The sequence below is a fragment of the Colletotrichum siamense genome, assembly GCF_013390195.1.
Source record: "Colletotrichum siamense strain Cg363 chromosome Unknown KSG_Cg363_contig06, whole genome shotgun sequence".
Classification (NCBI taxonomy): domain Eukaryota; kingdom Fungi; phylum Ascomycota; class Sordariomycetes; order Glomerellales; family Glomerellaceae; genus Colletotrichum; species Colletotrichum siamense.
The window spans coordinates 2,226-25,967 of NW_023501019.1; the positions used below are offsets into that span (position 1 = coordinate 2,226).

General features: G+C 33.3%; 1 protein-coding gene across 1 annotated transcript; it reads right to left on the reverse strand.

The window, feature by feature from the left end:
• Nucleotides 1-1,218: 1,218 nt before the first annotated feature.
• CGCS363_v009028 (Bloom syndrome protein-like protein) lies at nt 1,219-6,229 on the reverse strand (the record flags this gene model as incomplete). Its single annotated transcript, XM_036640877.1, has 2 exons — nt 1,219-1,225; nt 1,302-6,229. The coding sequence occupies 2 exons, from the start codon at nt 6,227-6,229 to the stop codon at nt 1,219-1,221; spliced, it is 4,935 nt and encodes a 1,644-aa protein (XP_036493536.1).
• Between the last annotated feature and the right edge of the window lie 17,513 nt (nt 6,230-23,742).

Below are 23,742 nucleotides of genomic sequence, written 5' to 3' on the forward strand. Positions count from 1 at the left end.
TCCTGTTATCTTCAACTCTGTATCTGTCTATATTATGCTTATATTCCTATGTTCCCTTTTCGCTCCTCTCCTTGCCCTCTTTACTTTTGTCTCTTTCTCTGCTCTTTATATTCCTCCCGTCTTCCCTATCCCTTCTCTCCTCTCTATACTTTACCCTTCTTGCCTCTACTTTCCTCTGCTCCTTGGATCCCCCCTTTCTTGTTGCTTGCTAATTGTATGTCCCCTCTATTATCTGTTTCTTAACTCTATCCCTCCTGAACTTTGCTTTATTGCTGACTTCTATTTCTGCCCTATTCTTGACCCTTCTGTTTGCTGTATTCCTGACTTTGATTCCTACTCTGACCTTAATCCTTCTCTTTAACCTATCTCTGACCTTTACTGTGTACTAACCCTGGCTCCCCTATACTCTACCTCTATGGGCTGCTAAATGAATCTCCCTCCCTCTCTTTTACTGAAATCCGTTTTTTTACTTTTCCCCCCTTGGTCTTCTATCTGTTTGTATTTCTATTTCTCTCTGTCTACTTTCTTTCTACCTCCCTTTATCTTTAACTACTGTCTACTGTATAAATCTGCTATCTTTGGTATGTGATTCTTTAATTCCCCCTCTCTTGCTGACCTTGCTACCCCTTTTTGGCTGTAATTTTTCTCGGTGTACTCTGCTCTCTTTCTATAACAAATCTTTTACTCTTTCCTATTATCTTAATACTATTCTCTTTCCCTCTGCTTGCCCCCGAATCTGCTTTATTATAACTCCTATACTCTTACTAATTCGCCTTTGTTAACGAACCTCTTACTGTTCTGCCCTTTTGTTCTGCTATGCTATCTAACCCTAAAACTGGCCCTGAAATCTTTAACACTACATCTGTATTATATTCACGCTCTTACATCCCCTTTTTACTTCTTTTTTTTCCCTTCTCTCCGGCCCCTTTCTCTGCTCTTTCCATCCTTCCACTGTTGCCTATACCTTTTGCTGCTCCTTGTATTCCCCCCTTCTTGCTCCTTGCTCATGATTCATCCCCTCTGTTACTCTTTGTCATCTTCCACCTCCTGCTCTCTTGTGCTATTAAATCTTTCTGTGTGAAAAAACATCTGATGCTCTGTTTTCTATTATCCTTTACTACTATACTTCCCTACTCCCTACCCTAAACTGTCGTACTCCTATGTACGGCCCCTACTCGCCCCGCCTTGCCCTGCCTGATCACCCCTCTGCTACGCCCTCTACTGCCTTCTGCCACAACTGGCTTGTCAACCGGCACAACTTGCTTGACTGCACCCCTCCCCATTGGATCATCTGCCCTAACCACTTATATACCTCCTTCTCGCTCGATGCCCACTCCTCTAACCCGTCCGCTCTGCGCATCGCCCTCACCGTCTCCTCGTACACCCTCGACCCCACACCGATCGTTGCGACGGCGAACATCGTAACCATCAACCCTTGGTACTGGCATGAACCGCCCTCGACCTCCGTGAACCGCCCGCCGTCCTCGCCCAACGGCTCCCATCGCCGACACCAACCCTGCGGCAATCCGCAATGGAAACAACTGCTGAAATTCTCCATCATCCGTCCGTCGAACATGGCCTCTTCCATCTGCCTCCTGTACTGCGCCGTCCACCCCCACGCCTGCTCCCCGCGGCCTGGGCAATCGTCTAACGTGTGCCCGTCGCTCTCTCTCCGGCGTATCCCGCAATACGTGCACCGTCCCGCCCACCGCGCCAACTGCTGCTTGAACGTCTCCCCCTCCTCCCCTAACCCTGAACGCTCTGCCCTGGCCTGCCACTGGCGGAACTGCCTGGCTTGCTGACTGGTCTCGAACGCGGCCCTGATCTCTTCGTCTTCTCTGGCTCCATGTCCCTCTCTATCCCCGTCCTTGTCCCTATCCATATCTCCATCCCCGTCGTCTACCCACATCACCTCCGACGCCCTCTGCCGGCATATGTCGCATGCCTCTTCGCCCTCCTCGCACCCTGGACGGTCCACCCGCCCGTCCATGACCTCGTCTAACACAATCCGCCGGCATACCTCTCCCCTGATGTATGTCCTTGTTGACACCTCCCATCCCCCTCCGGCTGCCCTCCCATCTTTCTCTGCCTCCCCTGCCTCCTTCTCCTTCTGCTTCTCCTTCTCCTTCTCCTCCACGGCTGCCCTACTGCATATAACAACCGACCGGCTTGGCTGGCCGTCTCGCCCGGCACGCCCGCTCTCCTGGACGAAATCCCGCAACCGCCGCGGCATGCCCGCGTGGACCACCAACCGCACGTCCGGCACGTCGATGCCTAACCCCAACGCGTTCGTCGCCACGATGACGCCCCCATCGGCGCCGTCGCCCATCCTCCACGCCTCCAACCTCGACGCCTTGTCCTCCGTGCTGCCGATGCTGCTGTGGAACGCTGCGCACCCCAACGCCTCGGCCATCCGCTCGACGCCCTCGATCGTGCTGCTGTACACCACCGCCTTGCCGCGTGGCTGCTGCCGCAACCAATCCCTGACCTCCTGGCAACCGCGCTCCTCGACGGCGCTCAACTCGCCGTCCTCACCCTCCCGACCTGACCCTAACCCTAACCCTGACTCTGCCCGGCGCCTGTGGCTTGCCGCACCACGACCACGACCACGACCCCCACCCCCTGACCCTAACGCAACGACAACAACCCCATACTCGATATTCCTCCGCGTCGTCGCCTCGCGGAACACCCGCACCCGCTCCTGCCGGATCCCCGTCACGGCGAAAAACTCCCGCTCCTCCGCCGGCGGCAACGTCGCCGTCAAACACACCAACTGCGCCCCGAACTCCTGCACCGTCCGCCCCAACGCCCGCAACGCCGGCCGGAACCCCCTCGACCCATCCAACACGACGTGGCACTCGTCCAACACCACCCGGTCCAACTGCTGCCGCCGCTGCAACCGCCCGACGAAATCCCGGAATCCCTGCGTGACGGCCGACTCGGGCGTCACGAACACCACCGTTGCTGCGGCCGTGTTGGCCCGCCCGCCGCCGCGCCACGTTGTCGACGCCAACCCCGACCTCGAACACCGCGCGTCCATGTCGGTGCGCAACGCCACCAACGGCGTCACGACGATCGTCACCCCGTCCGGTGCGCAATACGCCGGCAACATGAACGACAAACTCTTGCCGCCGCCCGTGCCCGTCACCTGCACGATCGGGTCGTCCCCGCGCATGATCGACCGGATGACCCGCTCCTGCTGGCCGCGGAACGCCGCCCGCGGGTCCCCCATCATCTGCCGCAACTGCCCGCCGGCGTTGGCTAACTGCAACCGCGTGAACCGCCGCCGCCGCTGCCCTTCGAACTCCTCGTCCGCCGCCGTCGTCGCCGTCCGCCGCCGCTTGGTGGGTGCCCCGCCGCCCCGGTCCTCCGCCCCGAACCCCAACAACCGGTGCCACTGCCGGCTGACGGCCCGGAACCTGTCCCGCAACGCCGCCGTGCCGAACGGTGCCTCCTGGTACAACCGCCCGTATATCATCCCCGCCACGTGCGTGCCGTGCCCGGCCTGCAAATCCAATGCGCTGTCCTCGACGCCTATGTCGTCGTCGTTGTCGTCGTTGTCGTTGTTTTTGTCGTCTGCCCGTCCGAACGCCTCGTTCAAATACCGGTTGGCGATGGCGACGGCCATGTGCCGCCACCCGCTGATGTTGATCTTGCTGCCGACCAACCGCTCGCTGTGCTGCTGCATGATCCGCCTTGCCTTGTCTGACGTCCACAACCGTTCGTCCGTCCACGGCGCCCGGCCGGGGGTGGCGTTGGCGCTCTCGTCTGTGATGGTGTTGTCACGGGCGTCGTCGTCCTCGGTGTTGTCACGGGCGTCGTTGTCCTTGGTGTTATTGCGGCGCTCGTCGCCCCTGGTGTTATCACGGCTCGCCTCGCCCGCCGCCCTGCCCCTTACAACCACGTCGTCCGCCCATAAAAATGCGCTCTTCCGGTCCGTCTGATGGATGATGCCTCCTACCTGCTGCCAAAACGGCAACACTAACCATAAATACCACACCAACAACTCGCCGACCTCGCGCGGCAAATACCGGTGTATCACCTTGGCCGTCCCCGTCTGGCGGTAATTCTTGTGGTACGACGTGACGAAACATATCATGCCGTCGTGTGCGAACACGTTCCTGACCCCGCCGTTGGCCGTGTTGCTGTGTCTGATGCCTGCTAACTCGGGCGCCCGCGCCGGCTGCCCTGCCACCATGTGCATCAACATCCACAACCGCTCCCGGAACGATTCCAACGCCTGTCTGTATGCCTGCACCGTCCTCTCGCGGTATGGGTGGTGGCTATCGCTGCGGTTGGACGTGACCTCCTCCGCCTGTCCTGCTGCTGCTGCTGCTGCTGCTGCCACTGCCGCCGCCGCCGCCCCTCGCGTTGGGTCTAACCACGCCCGCCGCCGTGCCTCCGACTCTGCGATGCGCCGTGCGATCCACCCCTTCCCCTTGCCCACCCACGCCTCGTTGCGGTCGTCGTGTAAAAACGAATACCCCGGCCGGTCCTGGCTGTGGTCGTCGTGCATGCTGTCCCACCTGATGGCGGGCAACGCTGCTGCTAACGCTGATCGGCCTCCGTACCCATCGCCGTGCCCGTCCCTGTCGGGATCATTATCCCTATCCCCATCCCCGTCCACCACCGCCAACTGCGCCAACAACGTCCGCGCCTCCTGCGCTACCCCGTGGAACATCTCGGCCAACTCGCACACCCGCACCCGCACCCGCCGGAACGATATCCGGTCGCCGCTCCAATCCACCATCCCCGGCGCCACCGTGTTAAACCGGATATGCATCCCGTACGTGCGCGCGTCGTAAATCCAATTCATCGCCCTGGGCTCGTCGTCCGGCCGCCCGGGCATCCGCGTCATGAACCGCCGCACCTTGTCGCGCACCAAATGGAACACGCTGCTGGCCTCTTCGTACGCCGCCTCGGCCCCTTTGGTCGCCGTCAACGCCACCACCTCGTCCTTCCGCTCCAACCACGCCTGGTACACGACGAACATCTTGGCCACCTTGATCACGGCTGAATAATTCGTCGTGTACTCCGTCGCCTGGTGCCACCCGCCGTCCTCGCGGATGCCCAACACCGCCAACGCGCCGATCATCGCGCTCTCCTTTTGGCTCTGCTTGTACGGGTCCTCGATGATGGCGATGATGGCGTCCAAACACATCCTCTCGACCTCCTCCGCCTGCGCGGCCTGCCTGCTGCCGACATCCGCCTCGACACGGCTGGTGAACGCATCCCACAACGACCCCTGACGCATGGTGAACCGATACGGCGGCCGCTCGCGCTCCGGCCACTCGTCCATGCGGAACCATATGCTCACCATCTTACGCCAAACCTCCTTGTACCGCTGCCACGTGTCGTCCTCCATGCGGTTGTCGAATGGCCGCACCGGCTTCTGGCCGATCTCCTTCCGCTCCGCCTCGAACAACACGTCGTGCCCGACCTTGTGCGGTGCTGCTGTTGCGCATGCCTTGTCGGCGACGCTGTTGAACACGGCCCATATGGCCTCTAACGTCTCCTCGCCATCCTCAATTGGTCGCGTGGCCTCCTGTAACTGCGTCTTGTTCAACCCTTCCAAATCCCTCGTCCACCCGACGCGGTACAACCACCCGTTCGGCTCCAACTTTTCGTCCACTGTACTGACCTCCTCGCGCGCGTCGGCCTCGAACCGCTTCTCTTGGTTCTCGTGCAACGTGACGAACCACGCCGTGTCGTCCGTCCCCGGCCCCGATGGCTCGCTTTGAACGGCCACCCCTAACCCCCGCCCGACCTCGAACCATCCGCTTGCGGCCCGTGTTAAAAAAAAACGCTGGCATGGCACGCCTGTTGTCCACGGCAAATCTCTGACTGCCGTGGCTTTCTTGCGCACATTGCCCCCCTTCTGCCAATCATTCGCCCACCGGTGTTCTGCCCGGCAATGCTCCTGCATGTTTCGCACGCGGCGGCACACATAACGGCATGCGTGGCAACGCAAACCGTCCGCCCGGGGCGGTGCGATATGGGCAACTGGCTCGACCGTGGGGTCTGGGTATTGAAACGACTGCAAATCGGCCTGGCTGCGGATGATGCCGGGAATATCGCCGACTAATCCGGCGACCTTGCTCCTGGCCTCGGCGGGGATTGACCGATGGTTATTCCGCAAATGCGCCGTGGCTTCGTTGGCTAATACGGCGTACTGACATAATGTGCATATCAAAATGGAATACTGCGTGTTGTGGACGAATGGCTCCATCTTTGGCATGTATTGGTTACTTTCTTCTATCTACTGTTTATGACTGGTTCCTCCTGTCCTCTCTTTATAAACTCACCTTCCTGCCCCTTAATTCCATATACTTTCTCCTTGATCTACTTTCCTCCCTGCCTACGTTCCATCGCTCGGTCGGGCTTTCTGGCCTGGCTGATGGTCCTGTTATATAATTGGCTGGTTAATGCGGGGATTCGGACGACATCACAAAAACATCTACTACCCTATTCACCTATTTCTGGACTCATATCACGGAATAAAACACTGAGAACTGGGTTCCTATAATTATACCGATTGTGGCTTTAATTGCATGCTACTTTTACCTATTTTACTACGGAAAATCTCAACGGCTTCCACCTTGCTGTGAACAACGGTTTCCGCCCTTGTCTCAACGGACCCACCTAATTCCATGGTGGGGCGTTCAATGGCTTCCGACGTCAGCCATCGTGGACGTGATGTTAGGTTAGGCTATAGAGGCTGCTATAGTATAACCTTATATACTAATAAATACTAAGAAAGAGAATATATACTATCTATCTTTAGATTAATCTAAAATAAGTATAAGGGATCTTATATAGTAGTATGTTTTTAAGTATATAAGTTTTAAGGTTTATTATTAAGTAGGGAATATAGATATTTCTATTTAGCTTTCTTACTAGCTAGTAGGTTAGTATATACTTAATAGAGTCTTTAAAGTTTATAATATTTAGGATAATATTAAAGAAGCTATTTATATTAAACTTAACTTAATAGATTTAGGTATTTATATTATAATCTATATCTAATAATACCTCTAGATAGAGTAAGTAGTAAGGTAAACTCTTACTATAAGTAATAGCTTTAAAGACCTTTACTTTTAGTAGTATATTATAATAAGGAAATTATTTCTATATATATATTAAGTTATCTTTATATTTTATTTTTAGGTATTTAGTATCTTTTATCTACTTAGTATTACTCTCTATCTCACTTAAGATATTATTTAAGCTGTAAGTATTATTATTTATTAGGTTAAAATAGTGTGCTCTATTATTTAATTAGGTCCTATCTCTTATTATAAAGTAGCTTTAATATAAGATAAGACTAAGTTAAGTAATAGTAATAATCTTTTATATAAGGTAGGATTATTTAGTTATTATTTTATTATTAACCTATATAGCTAAGAGCTACTTATTAATATATATTAGTAGGTCTTTTAGTTTAGTTATAAGAATAACTAAGGGCGTTATAATAGAAAGTCTACTTTTACTATTTATATTACTATCTATTTTATAATCCTTAGTAAATAGGTTAAGGTTAGTATACTTAAGGTTAAGGTAGGTTTTATTACTATTATTAGCCTTATTATCTATATTACTTCTGCTATTTTTAAATAAGTTATTATTATATTAAGCTGTTTTTTTATTAAAACTTTATAAAAGCGTCCTTATCTGATTAATTATAATATTATTATTAATATTAGTATGAGGTATAGAAAAAGCTATTTTAAGAGGTATATATATTAAATAAGTATTAAGATAATAGTATTAAAGTAGGTAGGCTAACTTAATAATCTCTTTAATTACTTTATAGTAGAGCTAAAGGTTTATATATTAATTTATATCTATATCTATACTCTTAAATAATACTTTATTATTTTTAAATATATACTTCTATATCTTATCTTTTATAGCGTTCTATATATAGCTAAAGAGTATTATAAGGAGCCTCTATTTATTATATCTAGCTTTTATTTATTAATTTATAGATAAAGATGCCTTTATAATCCCCTTTTATATTTATACCTTAGCCTTAGCTTTAAGCTATACCTACTTATATTACCTCTTATATATTATTTTATCCTTTTATTAGATTATTATTTAGCTTTTATCTTAGTATAGAATATTATATTATTATTAGTTTATAAAGGGAGGGGTGTAAAAGTGTTATATTATATCTTATTATAAGTTATAAGTAGTTAGTATTTTATATATTTATTTAGGTTTAGTGATTATTAAAGTTATTTATTTTAGTTAGTATATTTAGGATATCTATTATTTAAGATTTATAAAATTATATATAGAGGGGCTTTTACTATTTATAAATCTTAAATAGGTTTAAATTTCTATATAGATTAATATATTAATAAGGCTAAAAGTATATATTAGTAATAGAAATATATATCTTTAAGTATATTAAGTAATTTAAAGGTTAGAGGTATATTATATAAGGTAGTATAGTTACTATTTTAACTTTTTACTCTATTTTCTAATATTTTAATCTATCTTTTTGTGATTTAGTTTATATTTATAATCTATTAGAGATAGTATTAAAACAGAAGGCTGTTTATTTTAATAATATTATATTTAATAGTTAGTAACACTTTAAGAAGACTTAGTTATTAAAGAACTTATAATTAGTATTATTAAGTAAGAGGTATAAGATTATAATAATAATTAAGCTACCTCTATAGATAAAGGCTATATTATTAAAAGCTATATATAAGAGTAAGCATTTTTGCTAATTTATTATTATATTTAAATATAACTTAAACTGCTAAATAAAGATAAATAAGTATATAGTTTATATTATAAAGTTAGTAGTATTCTTAGAGAGTTTAAGATATAGTTAGGATATTATTTATAAGTAGTTTTTTAGTTAAGTCTTCTTTAGTTTTCTTATATATAGTAGTTAGAAGGTTAAGTCTAAAAAATTATTAAGAGGTACTAAAAAAATAGCTTAAAACTTTAATAATATAATAATATAGCTAATTTTACTAATAATTTATCTATAGTAAATAAGTTTATAAACTTTAGAGAGTAATATAATAATATATACTTAGATATAGATATTAAGCTTAATAAGGTTTTAGAAAAAGATAAAATATCTAATAATAAGATAAATAAGGTAGGAGAAGAGGGAGAAACTAAGAGCTAGTTATTATTATAGAGGAAACTACTTAAGTAACTATAGCTAACTTTATAAGCTTTAAGGATACTTAAAGCTTTTAGGATTTAAGTAGAAGAAAAGGATAAGTTAGGAAGATTATTTTAGTTTTAAGCTATATTTTAAGATATTATAAAGGAGCTAAAATAAGGATATAAGATTAAAGTTATAAAAAATAATTATTATTATATTAAGGAGCTTATATTCTATTAAATATTTAGAGCTACTTCTAAAGATTAATTATATTACTTATTAGCTAAATATAGTATTAGAGCTATATTCTTATTAAGTAATATAGTATAGAAAGCTAAAGGATTAGTAGAGAAGCTTAATAAAGCTTAATACTTATAATTAGCTTTTTTTATAAAGTAATAGAAAAGTATTATTAATAAATTATTAGGAATAAAGATTACTACTATATAGATATAGATCTATATATAGTAATATAAGCTATAGAAGAAGTAAATAAAGTTAAGAGGTATTTTCTAAGAGAAAAAGCTTAAATTACTTAAGTTATAAGATTTCTTAAAAAGGGAAAGCTTTAGTATTTAATAAGAGAAAGAGGTAAATAGCTATTTAGCTACTTATTTTATAAAAAGCTTAGCTTAAGAGAGGGAAAGAAGTTTATAAACTTAATTTATAGATTTACTATATTTAGAATTCTTATTAAAGTTCTTAGTTTAAATATTTTAGTATTTTTACTTAAGAATATTAAGTTATAATATAAATAGTTAAAAAATAAAAAGGATTATAAGATTTTTAAGTTTTAAAAGAGGAAAAAGATAGAGTTAATTTATTATATTTTAATAGAAAAATTATTATTTTTATAAGATCTTTATAAAATAGTAAAAAAAAGTATTATAAATAAGGTTAGAGTTAAAAAGAACTTAAAAATAATATAAGCTTTATAGTAAATATAAGAGGGAAAAGAAAAAAAAGAAGTATTAAACTTATTATTATTAGTATTTATAAGAGGTATTAAGGAGAGAGATATTATAAAAGTTAAATAAGAAGAGTAAAAAGAGGAAGAAAAGTAATTAAAAAATAAAGCTTAAATATAAAGTATATTATTTTAATTACTTTTAATAATTAAAAGATAAAGCTTAAGTATAAAATATATTATTTTAATTATTTTTAATAATTAAAAGATAAAGCTTAAATATAAAATATATTATTTTAATTACTTTTAATAATTAAAAAATAAAACTTAAGTATAAAGTATATTATTTTAATTACTTTTAGTAATTAAAAGATAAAACTTAAGTATAAAGTATATTATTTTAATTACTTTTAGTAATTAAAAGATAAAATTTAAGTATAAAATATATTATTTTAATTACTTTTAGTAATTAAAAGATAAAGCTTAAGTATAGAGTATATTATTTTAATTACTTTTAGTAATTAAAAGATAAAGCTTAAGTATAAAGTATATTATTTTAATTATTTTTAGTAATTAAAAGATAGGGTTTAAGTATAAAGTATATTATTTTAATTACTTTTAGTTAAAAAATAAAGCTTAAGTATAAAGTATATTATTTTTTTACTTTTAATATTTAAATAATAAGTTAATTATATTTTTTTAATTTTAAGCTTTATTAGAATTAGAGTTATTTTAATTTATTTATAAAGAGAAATAATATATATTTATTAAAATACTTTATTATATTATAGTTATAAAATATTAAATAATTAATTTTAAGAAAAAGATATTTTATATTAAAATTTAAGTTTTAAGTACTTATTATTTATTATTTTTCTTTAAACCTAACCTTTTATACTTTAAGTGATATATTTTATAGCTAATTTAGTTTATTATAACTAAGTAAGGTTATATTTAGTTTAGTATTTCTTATTTAGGTCTTAGAAAAAGGATTATAAGGCGTCCTTAAATCTTTAAAAGCTACTATAGATATTATATATTTCTATAAAGTATTTATTTAGGGTTTTATACTTAAGGAATTCTTTTTAGATAGGTTTAAACTACTTAAAAGTTTATCTATAAAAGTAAGTAGCTATATAGATAACTTTCTCTATCTAATTAATAAAGTTACTATAGTAAAAGTTATAATAGGTCTTAATTTAAGTTAAGTATAGTTTAAGTTATTTAGAGGTGCTATTATAGGTAATAGGGGTGTTAAGCTTAAGTTTTTAGTATTTTCTAATAGGAGTAGTAATAATATTAGTAGTAGTTTAAAAGGTGTTAAGTTCTCCTTAGAGTTTCTAAATCTTCTTAAGGTTAGTATCTCTATAGATACCTTTTTCTAGTTTTTTATAAGCTTCTCTAGTATTCTAAAGTTATTTATTTAAGCTATTTATAGCTTACTTACTCTTATTAATAAAAGTTTATATTTCCTTAGTCTTAGCTTCTTACTTCTAAATAATATATTAAAGTTATTTATATCCTTTTTTAGTAAAGGAACTTTCTCTATTAGAATTATACTTAAGGTTTAATATATTATAATCCTTAATATTAGTAAGTTTCTATATTAAGCTTTAAGGCTAGCTATATAAGGAAAATAAGGATCCTAAAGTAGAAGATTTAGTAGAAGCATAAGAAGATATCTTATTTATATTATTTAGTAGGTATTAATAGTTAACTTACTAAATAGGAATAATTAAAGTGTTATAGTTAGCTATTTAATAGTAAGATCTACTAATAAAAGCTAAGGATTAATATATTCTAATAGTACACTAAGTTATAGTCTAAGTTAAAGGTTATAAGCTATAGTAGATTAGGTCTTTAGAGACTAAAGTAATTAGTTTTAGGCTTAATAAGTAATTTATAATAAAAGTAAGCTAAGAGTATTTTAAGAATAAATACTAAGTTAATTATTAAAGAGCTATAGAAGTCTAACTATAAGCTAAGCTTAAGGTTATACTATATATAAGTTTTAAATAGTTCTTTTATTTAGCTACTAATTCTTAACTAAGTATTAGTGAGCGCTTAGTAATTACTAGTAAGCACTTAATAGTCCTTATTAAACGCTTAGTGATCTATACTATTTACTTAGTCTTATCTTATTATTATATAACTTATACTATAGTTCTTTTGTTTCTAAGTAAGTTCCTGCTATTCCTATAATATTATAGTATAAATGTCCTGTCCTAGCTGCCTAACGCTTAAGGTAGGTTAACTAACTATTATCCTTATTTATAGGTTATAATAAGTTAATAGTCTCTAATTTATATATATTTAGGAAGTAATATATAAAGATAGAGGTTCAAGATTTATAAATTAAATAGCTTAAGTTTATAAATCTTAAAAAGCTATAAAAGAGATAAAATAATAAGAAGAATAAGAGGATAATAAGTAAAAAGTTAGAACTAAATAGTAATAAAAATAATATAACTATACTTTTTTAGGATTTCTATTATTAAAATAAGCTATAAAGCGTAAAGTTATATAGTAATAGCGCTATATTAAATATAGATTAATATAATAAGTCCTAATTTAATAATTAAGTAAAGCAATTCTTAGAATATATAGGGATAGCTATACTTAATTAGGATTTCTATTACTTATGCTAAACCCTCCTAAGTTTCTATTACGCACTAAGCCTATTTAGAGCTAAAGTATATCTAACTAGTAAATTATATTAATCCTTTATAAAATAACAGCAGTATATATAAAAAAACAGTAAGAGGTATTATTTTTCAAATATTTTGAAGTAATTTAATCTGATTTTTAACCTTAATATATATAATATTTTACCTTTAACCTTATACTTAGGTTTATTTTATAATATATATAGATTATACCTACTATCTATATATTATACCTTACTTATAAGTCTTATAAGCTATTCTTAACTTTATCTATCCCTTCTTTTAATCTTATATTAATATTATTTCTACTTAGTTAGCTAAATAACTTATTTAAATAGTAGTTAGTAATACTAATAATAATATACTACTATATACTTATATTAACTTAATATCTTAGTAGTTTTATACTAATCTATTATATAATTTATTATATTCTATCTATTATTTATATTTACTCCTCTTTTTATATCTAATTACTTATATTTATACTTTTATTACTAGCTTTATCTTTATTTATATTATAATTATTATTATCCTTAATATTTATATTATTACTACTTTATTCTTTTAATCTTATTATTATACTACTAGCTTCTAAGTCTCTCTATTAGATAATATTATCTACCTATATAAACGCACTATACTTACTAGCTTTATATATAACACCTTATACCTCTTATTAAAATAGTAAGATAAGCTAAAGATATTATATAATAAGCTTATTAACCTCCTTTAAGAGATATTAGTAGATCACTTTTACCTACTTAGTTATCTAATAACTTTTATAGTATACTATAATAAAATATAATATTTTATTATACACTATAATATTATAGACACCCTTATTAACTATATTAACTATTTATAGATTTATAAACTTACTTACTTATATTAGCTATATACTAAATATATATAGAAATATCTATAATTACTTATAGAGTTATTTAAATATCTTATTAAACTTCTATATAGCTAATAGCTAGAATAGTTAATCTATTACTCTATAACTATTACTTATACTACTACTTAATCCTTAGCGTTCTATAGTAGTAAGTAATTATACTAGCTATATAAATAGCTATTTATCTCTAATAGAAACCTAGCTATTATAGTTATTAGTGAGAAATAAGTATTTAAGCTTTATCTTACTATAGTTATTTTTAATTAATAACTATAGGATAGCTAGTAGTTATAACTAAATATTACTTTTAAGACTATCTATTAAACTTAAATCCTCTATTACTATTAGCTTTATAAGCAGCTCTTATATCTCTTAAACTAGTTTATATAATATATTTAATAGCTACCTTATTTTAAACTATATCTATCTATATAATATATAATTACTAACCTAATTAATAATATTAATTACTACTATATTATATTAAATATATATCCTATATATCTATATCTTAAGAATTTAGTCTATTAGTATTAGCTCTATATTCTTATTATTTATTATTTATATTATAAACTACTATACTTTTACCTATATATACTAAAATAAACTTTACGCTATATCTTTTATTTTATTATTACCTAGAGATTTTCCTAGCTTAATAACCTTATTATAACGCTTAATATAAGCTTAATAGATTACTAATATATATACTATTTTAATAATAGCTAAGTATTTTATTATATAGTTTATAATCTAAACCTAGCTACTATTCTTAGTAATACTTATTACTATAAAAGTACTAAGAAGAGTATTATTATAATTTCTACTTTTTAGCTAGTAGTTTAGCATACTAATAAGTATATTAAGTGCTATATATTCTAACTTCTCCTATATTTAATATTTTATCCTTATACTAGCTATTTTTACTATCTACTTAAATAAGTCTTATACTTCTCCTTATAATAGTATTAATTTATATAATAGCTACTTATTATTATCTATTTCTTATATATAAAACTAAATATATAATAGATTTAGCTATATACTTTTATATTTTATTTATATATTATCCTCTATATAGTTATTAAATAGCTTCCTTAGTTTAATATATACTTCTATATATTATACTTTAAATAGTATAACTAGCCTAATAATATTAAGAGTAGATATTACTTAAGCTTAGTTTAATATATAGTTAACTATTACTTATATTACTTAAAGTATAACTTTATCTTTATTAATAAGAGCTATTATATTAAAGAGTATATTAATATTAAGCTTTTTTAAATATACTATTTATTTTATATAAACTAGCTATAAGCTAAGTTTAAGTTTTTTATTAATAATATAAATTAACTTATTATAGCTTATTTTTATATATTCTATTTAGACTTTCTAGAGATCTTAAATATAAGTAACTACTTATTAAGTTAGATTTCTATTTAGAACACTTTATAGAGAGTTATTAGCTATTTATCCCTAAACTACCTTAAACTATTACTTATTATACTAAGATATATAAAATCTCTAATATTATATACTAACTATCTATAATATACTCCTAACTTTACTTATTTAGCTTTTTATATTACTACCTCTTTTTTAAGTATTAATTTATCTATATTTCTTATAGTAATAAGCTTAGATTATTTAAATCTACTAATATATAAAACTATATATATTATAATAGATTCTATTTATAACTAATAGTATAATATAGGGAATTAGCTTTATTATAAAAGCTAAACATTAAATATTATTAAGTTAGTCCTAAGTTTAAATAATTCTATAAATTCCTATTATATAAGCGTATATACTATTCCTCTCTACTAATTTTAAAAGTAAATACTATATTCTTAGATATAAAATAACTTTATCTATAATAACTATATATTAATATTCTTTATATATTATAAGTAAGAAGTTAATAAGAATTATAAATAGATTTATAGCTTTATTTAGTCTTAAAGTATAATTATAAATAAAGTTAAAAGTTATTTATATTTTCTAGTATAAGAATATTAAAAATATCTTATTTATCCTTCTTAATAAAGTATACTAACTATTAAGTTATTATAGGTTATTATTAGAATAAAATTTATAAATTTAATAATTTAATTAGGTTAAAATAAGCTAATACTAATATTATTTAGATTATAATATCTCTTTAGAATACTTATATAAGTTAGTAGTTAATAATATTATTATTAATTAGTTTAGACTAAATAAGTTACTATTAGTAGTTTAAAATTATTTAAAACTTAATTAAATATTTATTAATTTAACTAAGTGTTTTATAAACTAAAAACTTAAGTAAGAAGGATATCTAACTATTAGTTTTAAGTATATCTATAATATAGATATTTTAAGTATAGAAAGTTTAATAAATAATATTTAGTAAGATTTTAATAAATCTTACTCTTAGTTTTTATAAACCTACTCTTTTTTAGGTAGCAGTTTTAGTAAATAATTAAATTATTTATTACTTTTAGTATATAAGTAGTTAATAATACTATTATTAATTAGTTTAGACTAAATAGGTTACTATTAGTAGTTTAAGATTATTTAAAACTTAATTAAATATTTATTAATTTAACTAGGTGTTCTATAAACTAAAAACTTAAATAAGAAGGATATCTAACTATTAGCTCTAAGTATATCTATAATATAGATATTTTAGGTATAAAAAGTTTAATAAATAATACTTAATAAGATTTTAATAAATCTTACCTCTAGTTTTTATAGATTTACTCTTTTTTAAGTAGTAGTTTTAGTAAATAATTAAATTATTTATTACTTCTAGTATATAAAGCTAAGAATTTAAGTAAGAAAGATATCTAACTATTAGCTCTAAGTATATCTATAATATAGATATTTTAGGCGTAGAAAGTTTAATAAATAATATTTAGTAAGATTTTAATAAATCTTACCTCTAGTCTTTATAGACCTACTCTTTTTTAGGTGGTAATTTCAGTGAATAATTAAATTATTTATTACTTTTAGTATATAAGGGCGCTGAGGCGAAGGGGCTATTTAGGTCTAATTAGTGCGAATTATATATTATGAATTATCTTTATATAGCTCCTCTTCCTTAGAAGTCCCTAAAGCTACTAATCTTTAAGCTAATATTATCTGCAATTTAGCGTAATACTATCTCCTCTACCTGCTCAGAGATAAGCTTATCAAATCGCAATCGCATATTATTTTCATAAGCTCTAAAGCAGTTTGCAACGTTCCTAATATTAGTATATTCCTTAATCCCCTAAATATAACTTCCCACTAACCAAACCACGCAAGCGTCTTAGATAAAGATTTACTTAGGGGCGCTAGTACTAAAGACAGGACGATTTATTATGAAACTAAGTTTGTGCAGCTGCTGAATACTTACTAGTAGTAACGTTAGCTGAAAGGGTCTGCCATAGTACTCGCTGTGAGCCCTAGGCTCATCCTAGGAACTAGCCTCAGTAGATACAGCTCTTTTAAGTTGATAATGGATATGCCTGATGCAAAGAGTGTATCTAAAGGTGAGCGGTCTTTTTCTCTTCGCATGATAATGTTTTCTATCGTTGGAAGAACTTACATTCAGAGGCAGGCGCATCAAACCTTTTGCAGGCTTTCACGATCTTAAATTTCCCGCTAGATAATGCCTAGATATTTTTGACTTTATAGGGTGAGTGGTGGAGAAAAGATATCTACGTAAATACTTTAGATGAGCAACTGCAGGCTAAGTAGAGTCTAAGCATAGAAGAGATTGAGAGCGAGGAAGGCTTAGTATGAAGACGTCTTAAGGTTTTGGAGTGGCTTGTAAGACTTATGGTGTAGCAGATAGGGTATACTGGCGAGTAGGTGGCTTTAGTACTTCAAAATGTGCTTAGTAATAATGCTGTGCGAATAGCTTCTGCTCTGAGAAGCATATATAAGCAGACTGTCGACTAAATTAACGTCGTGCTGCGCTAAATCTAATGCTACGCTAATAAGATAGACCACTCCTTTTAATCGCTTAGGGGAGAATATGCCGACTTTATCTAATACATTCTATATTATATTGATTCTTATAAGCGGAACTTATGTACTCAGGAGAATCTATTAACTAGGTTGAACACTTTACCTCTTCTAAGTTTTCTTTATACTTTGGTATCTCTGGTATAGCAGGTTACTAATAACTCTAGCGGGGAAATCAGTTGATCTGAACGACCTGTGTAATCTGCATATACCCTCGCCGGCCTGGGGCTGATCCTCGTCACGCGAGGCCTGTGTTTAACTACCTGTTCATTACCTCGAGCCCCCGCTGCACCTGCTGCTGCGCGTAATACGTCTCTACCACCTCTGTTGTAGTTAAGGTTACTGTTGGCGTCGGAGCAGTTGTAGTTACTGGCGTGACCCCTCGCAACCGCAGGCGCTAAAGTAGTATTTTGCAGCGTTAGGGCAGTACGTCGTATATATGGGTAAGCTAGATGGGGAGACTATAATGGCGCCTCTACTAAGGGTTGGTTCTGCCTCAACACTGCGCTTGTTGCCGCCTGGGAGAAAAAGCGGAATGAACATCGTCCTAAAGGTGACCGTCTTGGTGGCGACGTTGGTGCTAAAGCGGGGTCATTATCATTAATTCTAAGCGTAAGTAGTTTTTCTTGATCTGGCTTATATGGGTGAAGGGATAACTATCACCCTGTTTAGGAGGGAGCAATCTGCCAGCCTGCTACTTAGGGGCGGCTTTAGCCTGGCTGTTCTGCTGACATTGTGCTGGCAGTTGTTTCTAGAGCCCTTGCAGTTAAGGCCGCGTTGGAAGAGATTATTTGCAGAGGCTGTGGAAAGGATAGAGAAGGCGATTGTGAAAGCGAAAGATTTTATGGTGGAACTGGCTGGAAAATAGGATGTTGAAGAGCATATGCTAGGCCTATGGGCCTCTCCCGACTTTTATGTTTGTCTGTGTCTGCGTTTTACTCTCTGCTGCACTGCACTACTGAAGTTAACGTCACGAGGCTCTCTGTTATGGCCCAGACGCAGAGGCTGCGCAGCTGAAGCATCCCCATTCCATTTAATCAAGAATTCCTATCGTTAGACACCTCTTTAGGTATCTGAGGCGTGGTCACGATTATTTTGCAGATATTTGGTAAGGTTAATACTAGCCTCATTCTATCTGATCAAAAAGTCGCTAACTAAATCTTAATAGTTTCTCTTCCTTATAGAACCTCGCTTAGAATTTGCGCAGACTACTTATGGAGGTGGACCTATAGAGCTGCAAGTTTAACTAAAACTGTTGCGCGCCTTCTGGGGCGAATTTATTCCTGTCTATAAGCTTTAGCTGCATCTCATGGAGATAGATAACTATATGCAGAACGATATGTGAGCTAATTAGGTGAAACGTGCCCTAATAGCTTCTAATATAGTCGCAAAGATTCTATTAAATCTCCTCTTAGAAGATAGTAGGAGTATTCTCCTAGAGAACTAGGTGTTTAAGTTATTATTATTATTATTCTATTTTTTAACGTTAAAGCTAGGCTTAGATTGCTCCCTAGGGTATATGTTATATAAAGTAAGCTTATATATCTATAAATCTACTATATATTATTCCTATTCCTTAAATTAAGCGTCTTCTAGTTAATTACCTCTTATATATAGTATTTCTAAGCTTAGAAGCTACCTTAAGCTAAGAATAATATAGGTATCCCCTATTTCTAGTGTATATTACTTAGCTAAAGCTAGTACTATAGAGGTTTAAGTTTTACTACGCTAGAGCTAGTATTATTATAAAATCTAAGTAAGGGGCTTTTAGTTAGTAACTAAAGCTAAGACTTAAGCTACTTATAAGCTCCTAAAGAAGTAAAATTACTTATAGCTTATTATATTTTATTAAGAAAACTAAGATTTTCTTAGAAAAATTAGTAAGTTAATTTTTATATTTTCCTATAATAATTTAAATTATTTAAGCTAAAAAATTAAAGTAAAATAAAATATAGTAGAGTTTAAGAAAGTTATTAGCTAAAAAGTCTATATAAATAGACTATTTAGTAGTTTTAACTACTAAAGAAACTTATAATTTCTTTAAACTTCTTAAACTACTTTAGATTACTAATTATAGATCTCTAGTAGTACTTAAAGTTTTTAAATAGGAATAAACTTAGTTTACTATTAATTAGTAGCTAAAGCTACTAAAATTTCTTTAAGTAGGTTAAATAATAAAATACTATATATATAGGGGATTTCTATTTTCTATATTTATATCTCTAAATACCTTATTACTTCTAAGTAAAGCGTTTATAATATATCTTAAAATTGCTATACTTTAAATAAGTAGTAATTAAGTAGTATAAGAGTTTTTATAGGAGCTTTAGCTTTAAAAGGTATTAAAACGCTAACTAAAGGTTATTATAAGCGTAATATTAAGGTCTTTTATTTATATATTATTACTTTTAATAGTACTTTATAATTTTCTTCTGCACTAGATACTTTATAGTAGCTACTATAGCTAATAGGATAGGGTTAAGAAGAGCTATTAAAGCTTCTTATTTTATAAGTATATCTGCTAACTTATTTCTAGGAATATCTTTATAATTAAGAACTTAGTAAATAAAAATAGAGGAGGTTATTAAGGCGATATACTCTTTAGCCTAAAGAATAGTTACTTATAAGGATAAAAGTATATTACTATATCCCTCTAAGGTGTTAATAATACTAAGGTTATTAATATAGATATAAATTATACTTATTAGGCTTTATAGCTATATTACTATATAAAGCTTAAGGTTTATAGCTTTAGTTTTAATATTAAAAACTTTAGTAAAGCTTAAGCGCTAAGAGCTTTATATAAGGGGCGTTTTAACCTTTTTTTTCTCTTCTTTTTCACTTAAGAATATAATATAGCTATAACTAATATCTTTAGACTTAAGTTTAGATCTATTAATATATATAATAATATTATTTTTAGGAATATCTTTAAGCTAAGTTTTAAATTTAGTAGTAGCTATTTTCTTTAGGGGATAAGAGGGGCTTAGAAGTTATAAGAGCACTAAAATAAAGTAAGAGTAGTAGAGGAGTATTATAGTAATATATTATAGCTATATAAATCTATAATAAGGGTTAGAGGGATAAATATATAAGTATTAGACTAATAAGTAGTAGGGGTTAAGATAGCTAAGCTTTATAGTAAAATAAAGTTAATAAGCTTTAAGTATAATATCTATAGGAAGGATTCTAGATTTATAGTATAAAATAGCAGTAGAAGTAATATACTATATAAGTAGGACTCCCTAAATACTAATATAAATTACTCTATTAATAAGCTAGAGATGCTTTTTTTAGTTTATTAAGTAGAAGGGTTTTATTAGAGTAGTATTAAAGTACTACTAAGTAAGGATATAATTAGGTTTCTAAAGCTTAAGAAACTAGGTTTCTACGCTATAAATAGTAGTAAGAATAATAATTAAAGTAATAGCTTTATATATAAAAGTAAGAGGGAAGCTTCTATAAACTACCTCTAAGTTATAAAAAAATTTAGTATACTTTAGAATAGTATTTACTTAGATTTAGATATATAGTGTGAAAATAAGCTTATAGTTAAAAATAACCTTAAGCTACTTTATAATATCCTTAGGCGTTATTATTAAGCTATTAGCCTTAATTAGAAGGTTTATTAGCTTATATTTTTATAAAATATAGATAGCTTTACTCTTCTTTAGCTTAAAAAAGACCTTATTTTTAGCACTTTAGTATAAAATATAGGTAATATTAGCTATAAGTAGCTTAGCATTTTCCTCTATAGAAGGGGACTTAGTCTATATTAGGATATTATTAGTATAACTAAAGTAGAAGTTAAGGTTCTATAGTAGAAGCTTTATTAAGTAGAGTAAGTATAAGATAGAAGAGGTAGGAGAGCTTTAAAGAAACTTATAGTAGAGGGGGAAAGGTTCTAAAATAGTACCCTTAATATAAATTTAGGCCTAATATTTAGTTATAAATAACTTAATATAATAGATAAAAAGTTCTAACTATCTTTATTTATATAGCTTAATAAGGAAGTAATTATAGAGGATAGTATTAAAAGTACCTTTAGTATTAAGTATAATAAAGGAAGTAATTAAACTAGCTTTAAAAGTAGCTTTAATTTTATAAGTTATATAAGTAGTAAAGTTAATTATGTTATGCTTAAGGAGAGCTTTAAAGTATTAAGCGCTAATAATTTAAGCTAATAGTACTATATAAATAGTATACTAAGTGAATAAGCGCTTAAGGCTTTTTCTAAAATAAGAGAGTAAAGATATAAGATAGTATAAAGTAACTTTAGTTAGAAGTTTCCCCTCTTTAAGTATAAAAACTACTTTAGCTTTTTTAAAAATCTCTAAGTAGTATCTAAAAGTTAAGTAAGCTTAGAAAAGAGCTTAAATAAGCTTAGCTATAACTAGTTAAATAGCTTAAAGTATATAAATAATAATACTATTAACTTTAAGTGTAATACTTATAGTAAGCGTTATAATAGCTACTTAAGTAGGGGAAATAGAAGTATCCTATAAAATATTAAAGTAAAGAGGGATTTAGATATTATTTAGGTCTTAAATATTATCTATAGCTAAAAAGTGTTTAAGTAAAGTTTTTCTAAAAGCTTATACTTTTATAATAAGAGACTTAATTACTCTATCCCTAATTTTTAGGGGTAATAAATAGAAGTTAAGCCTTACTTAGTATTATTTTATTATATAGTAAAGATTAAAGATATTTACTATATAGTTAACTTTACTATAATATTAAGCTAACTTATAAGTATAAATAGCTTATTAAAGTTTTATATTAATAAGCTTTTCTTTTTTATAGAGGGAGTAAGAGAGGTATAAATATAGTTTATAGCTTAGAGATTAAATATATTAAGCTTTATATAATTTTTATTTAGTATTTTAGTATTTAGGTAACTATTAGGCTAAAATAGTTAGGCTTAAAGTATATTAAAGTAAATAAATTATAATATTTATCACTTATAAGAGGTAGTAGAAAATAGATTTAGTAGTAGTATTATATTATATTAATATTATATCTAAAGTAATTATTAGTCTTATAGGACTAGCTAGCTGGTAGGGCACTATAAGTAGCAAATATTATATTATATTAACTATATTAGTAGTAGTATATATAAGGTTAACTATATTAGAAGTAGTAGCTGTAATTATAGCGTTAATTATAGAGGCTAGTGCTTTATATAATTGCTAATTACGTAAGGTGCGCCTAGCTTAATTAACGCTGTAATAAGCTAGTATTACTAACACTAGTAACTTTCTCTTTTTGCTAGTATTAACGCAGTTAATAGTAACTATAGTATAATTTAAAAAGAAGTTATTAAATAATATATAACGCAAAAAGCAGTAATTACTAGTAATTATAGTAATTACCTATAATTACTTATAACCCCTACTACAGTAGTTACTCTATAACTATTGCTTAATCCTACCTTAGGCTAGCGCTAGTAATTAGCGCTACTTAAGCCTATATAACCTATCCTTCTATCTATATTATTATTAAGTTTATATTAAAGAAGCATATAAAGTATTAGTTAGGTTTTATTTTAGTAAAGGTGTTAGTAAGGTTATTATTACTATTAATCTAGCGTATTTTATATAGCTTATAGCGTTTATATAACTACTATAAAGCTATAATATTAATTATTAAACGCTTCTCCTTTATAGTGCTTAGCTTAATAAGGCACTTATATAATAAGTATAAGTTAGTATAGATAATAGTAGGTATTAGAGGTAGGTTAAGCTGTTTAGTAATTATTTAGAGGGTTATAGAGATAGTATAAGCTATATTAATACTAGTAATTATACTATAGACTTTAGAGGCTAGTATGCTTTAAGTGACTTACTTACTCTTTATTAAACTAAAGTAGATAATATTACTATTAATTATGAATTTATTCTTATTAAAAGAGGTCTTATTAGTGAGAATAATAGTGAAACTAAGCTGTAATATTAGGTTAGCGTTATTAGTAAATAAGCTATTAATAAAGATAAAGAGTTTAGTAGTTAATAAGTTAATAAGTATAAATATTAACCTTTATACTAATAAAGCTATCTACTACTATAGTTATATATTAAAGGCCTTAATATTATTAAGTGAGAGGTCTTAATACTAAGTAGTAGTTAAT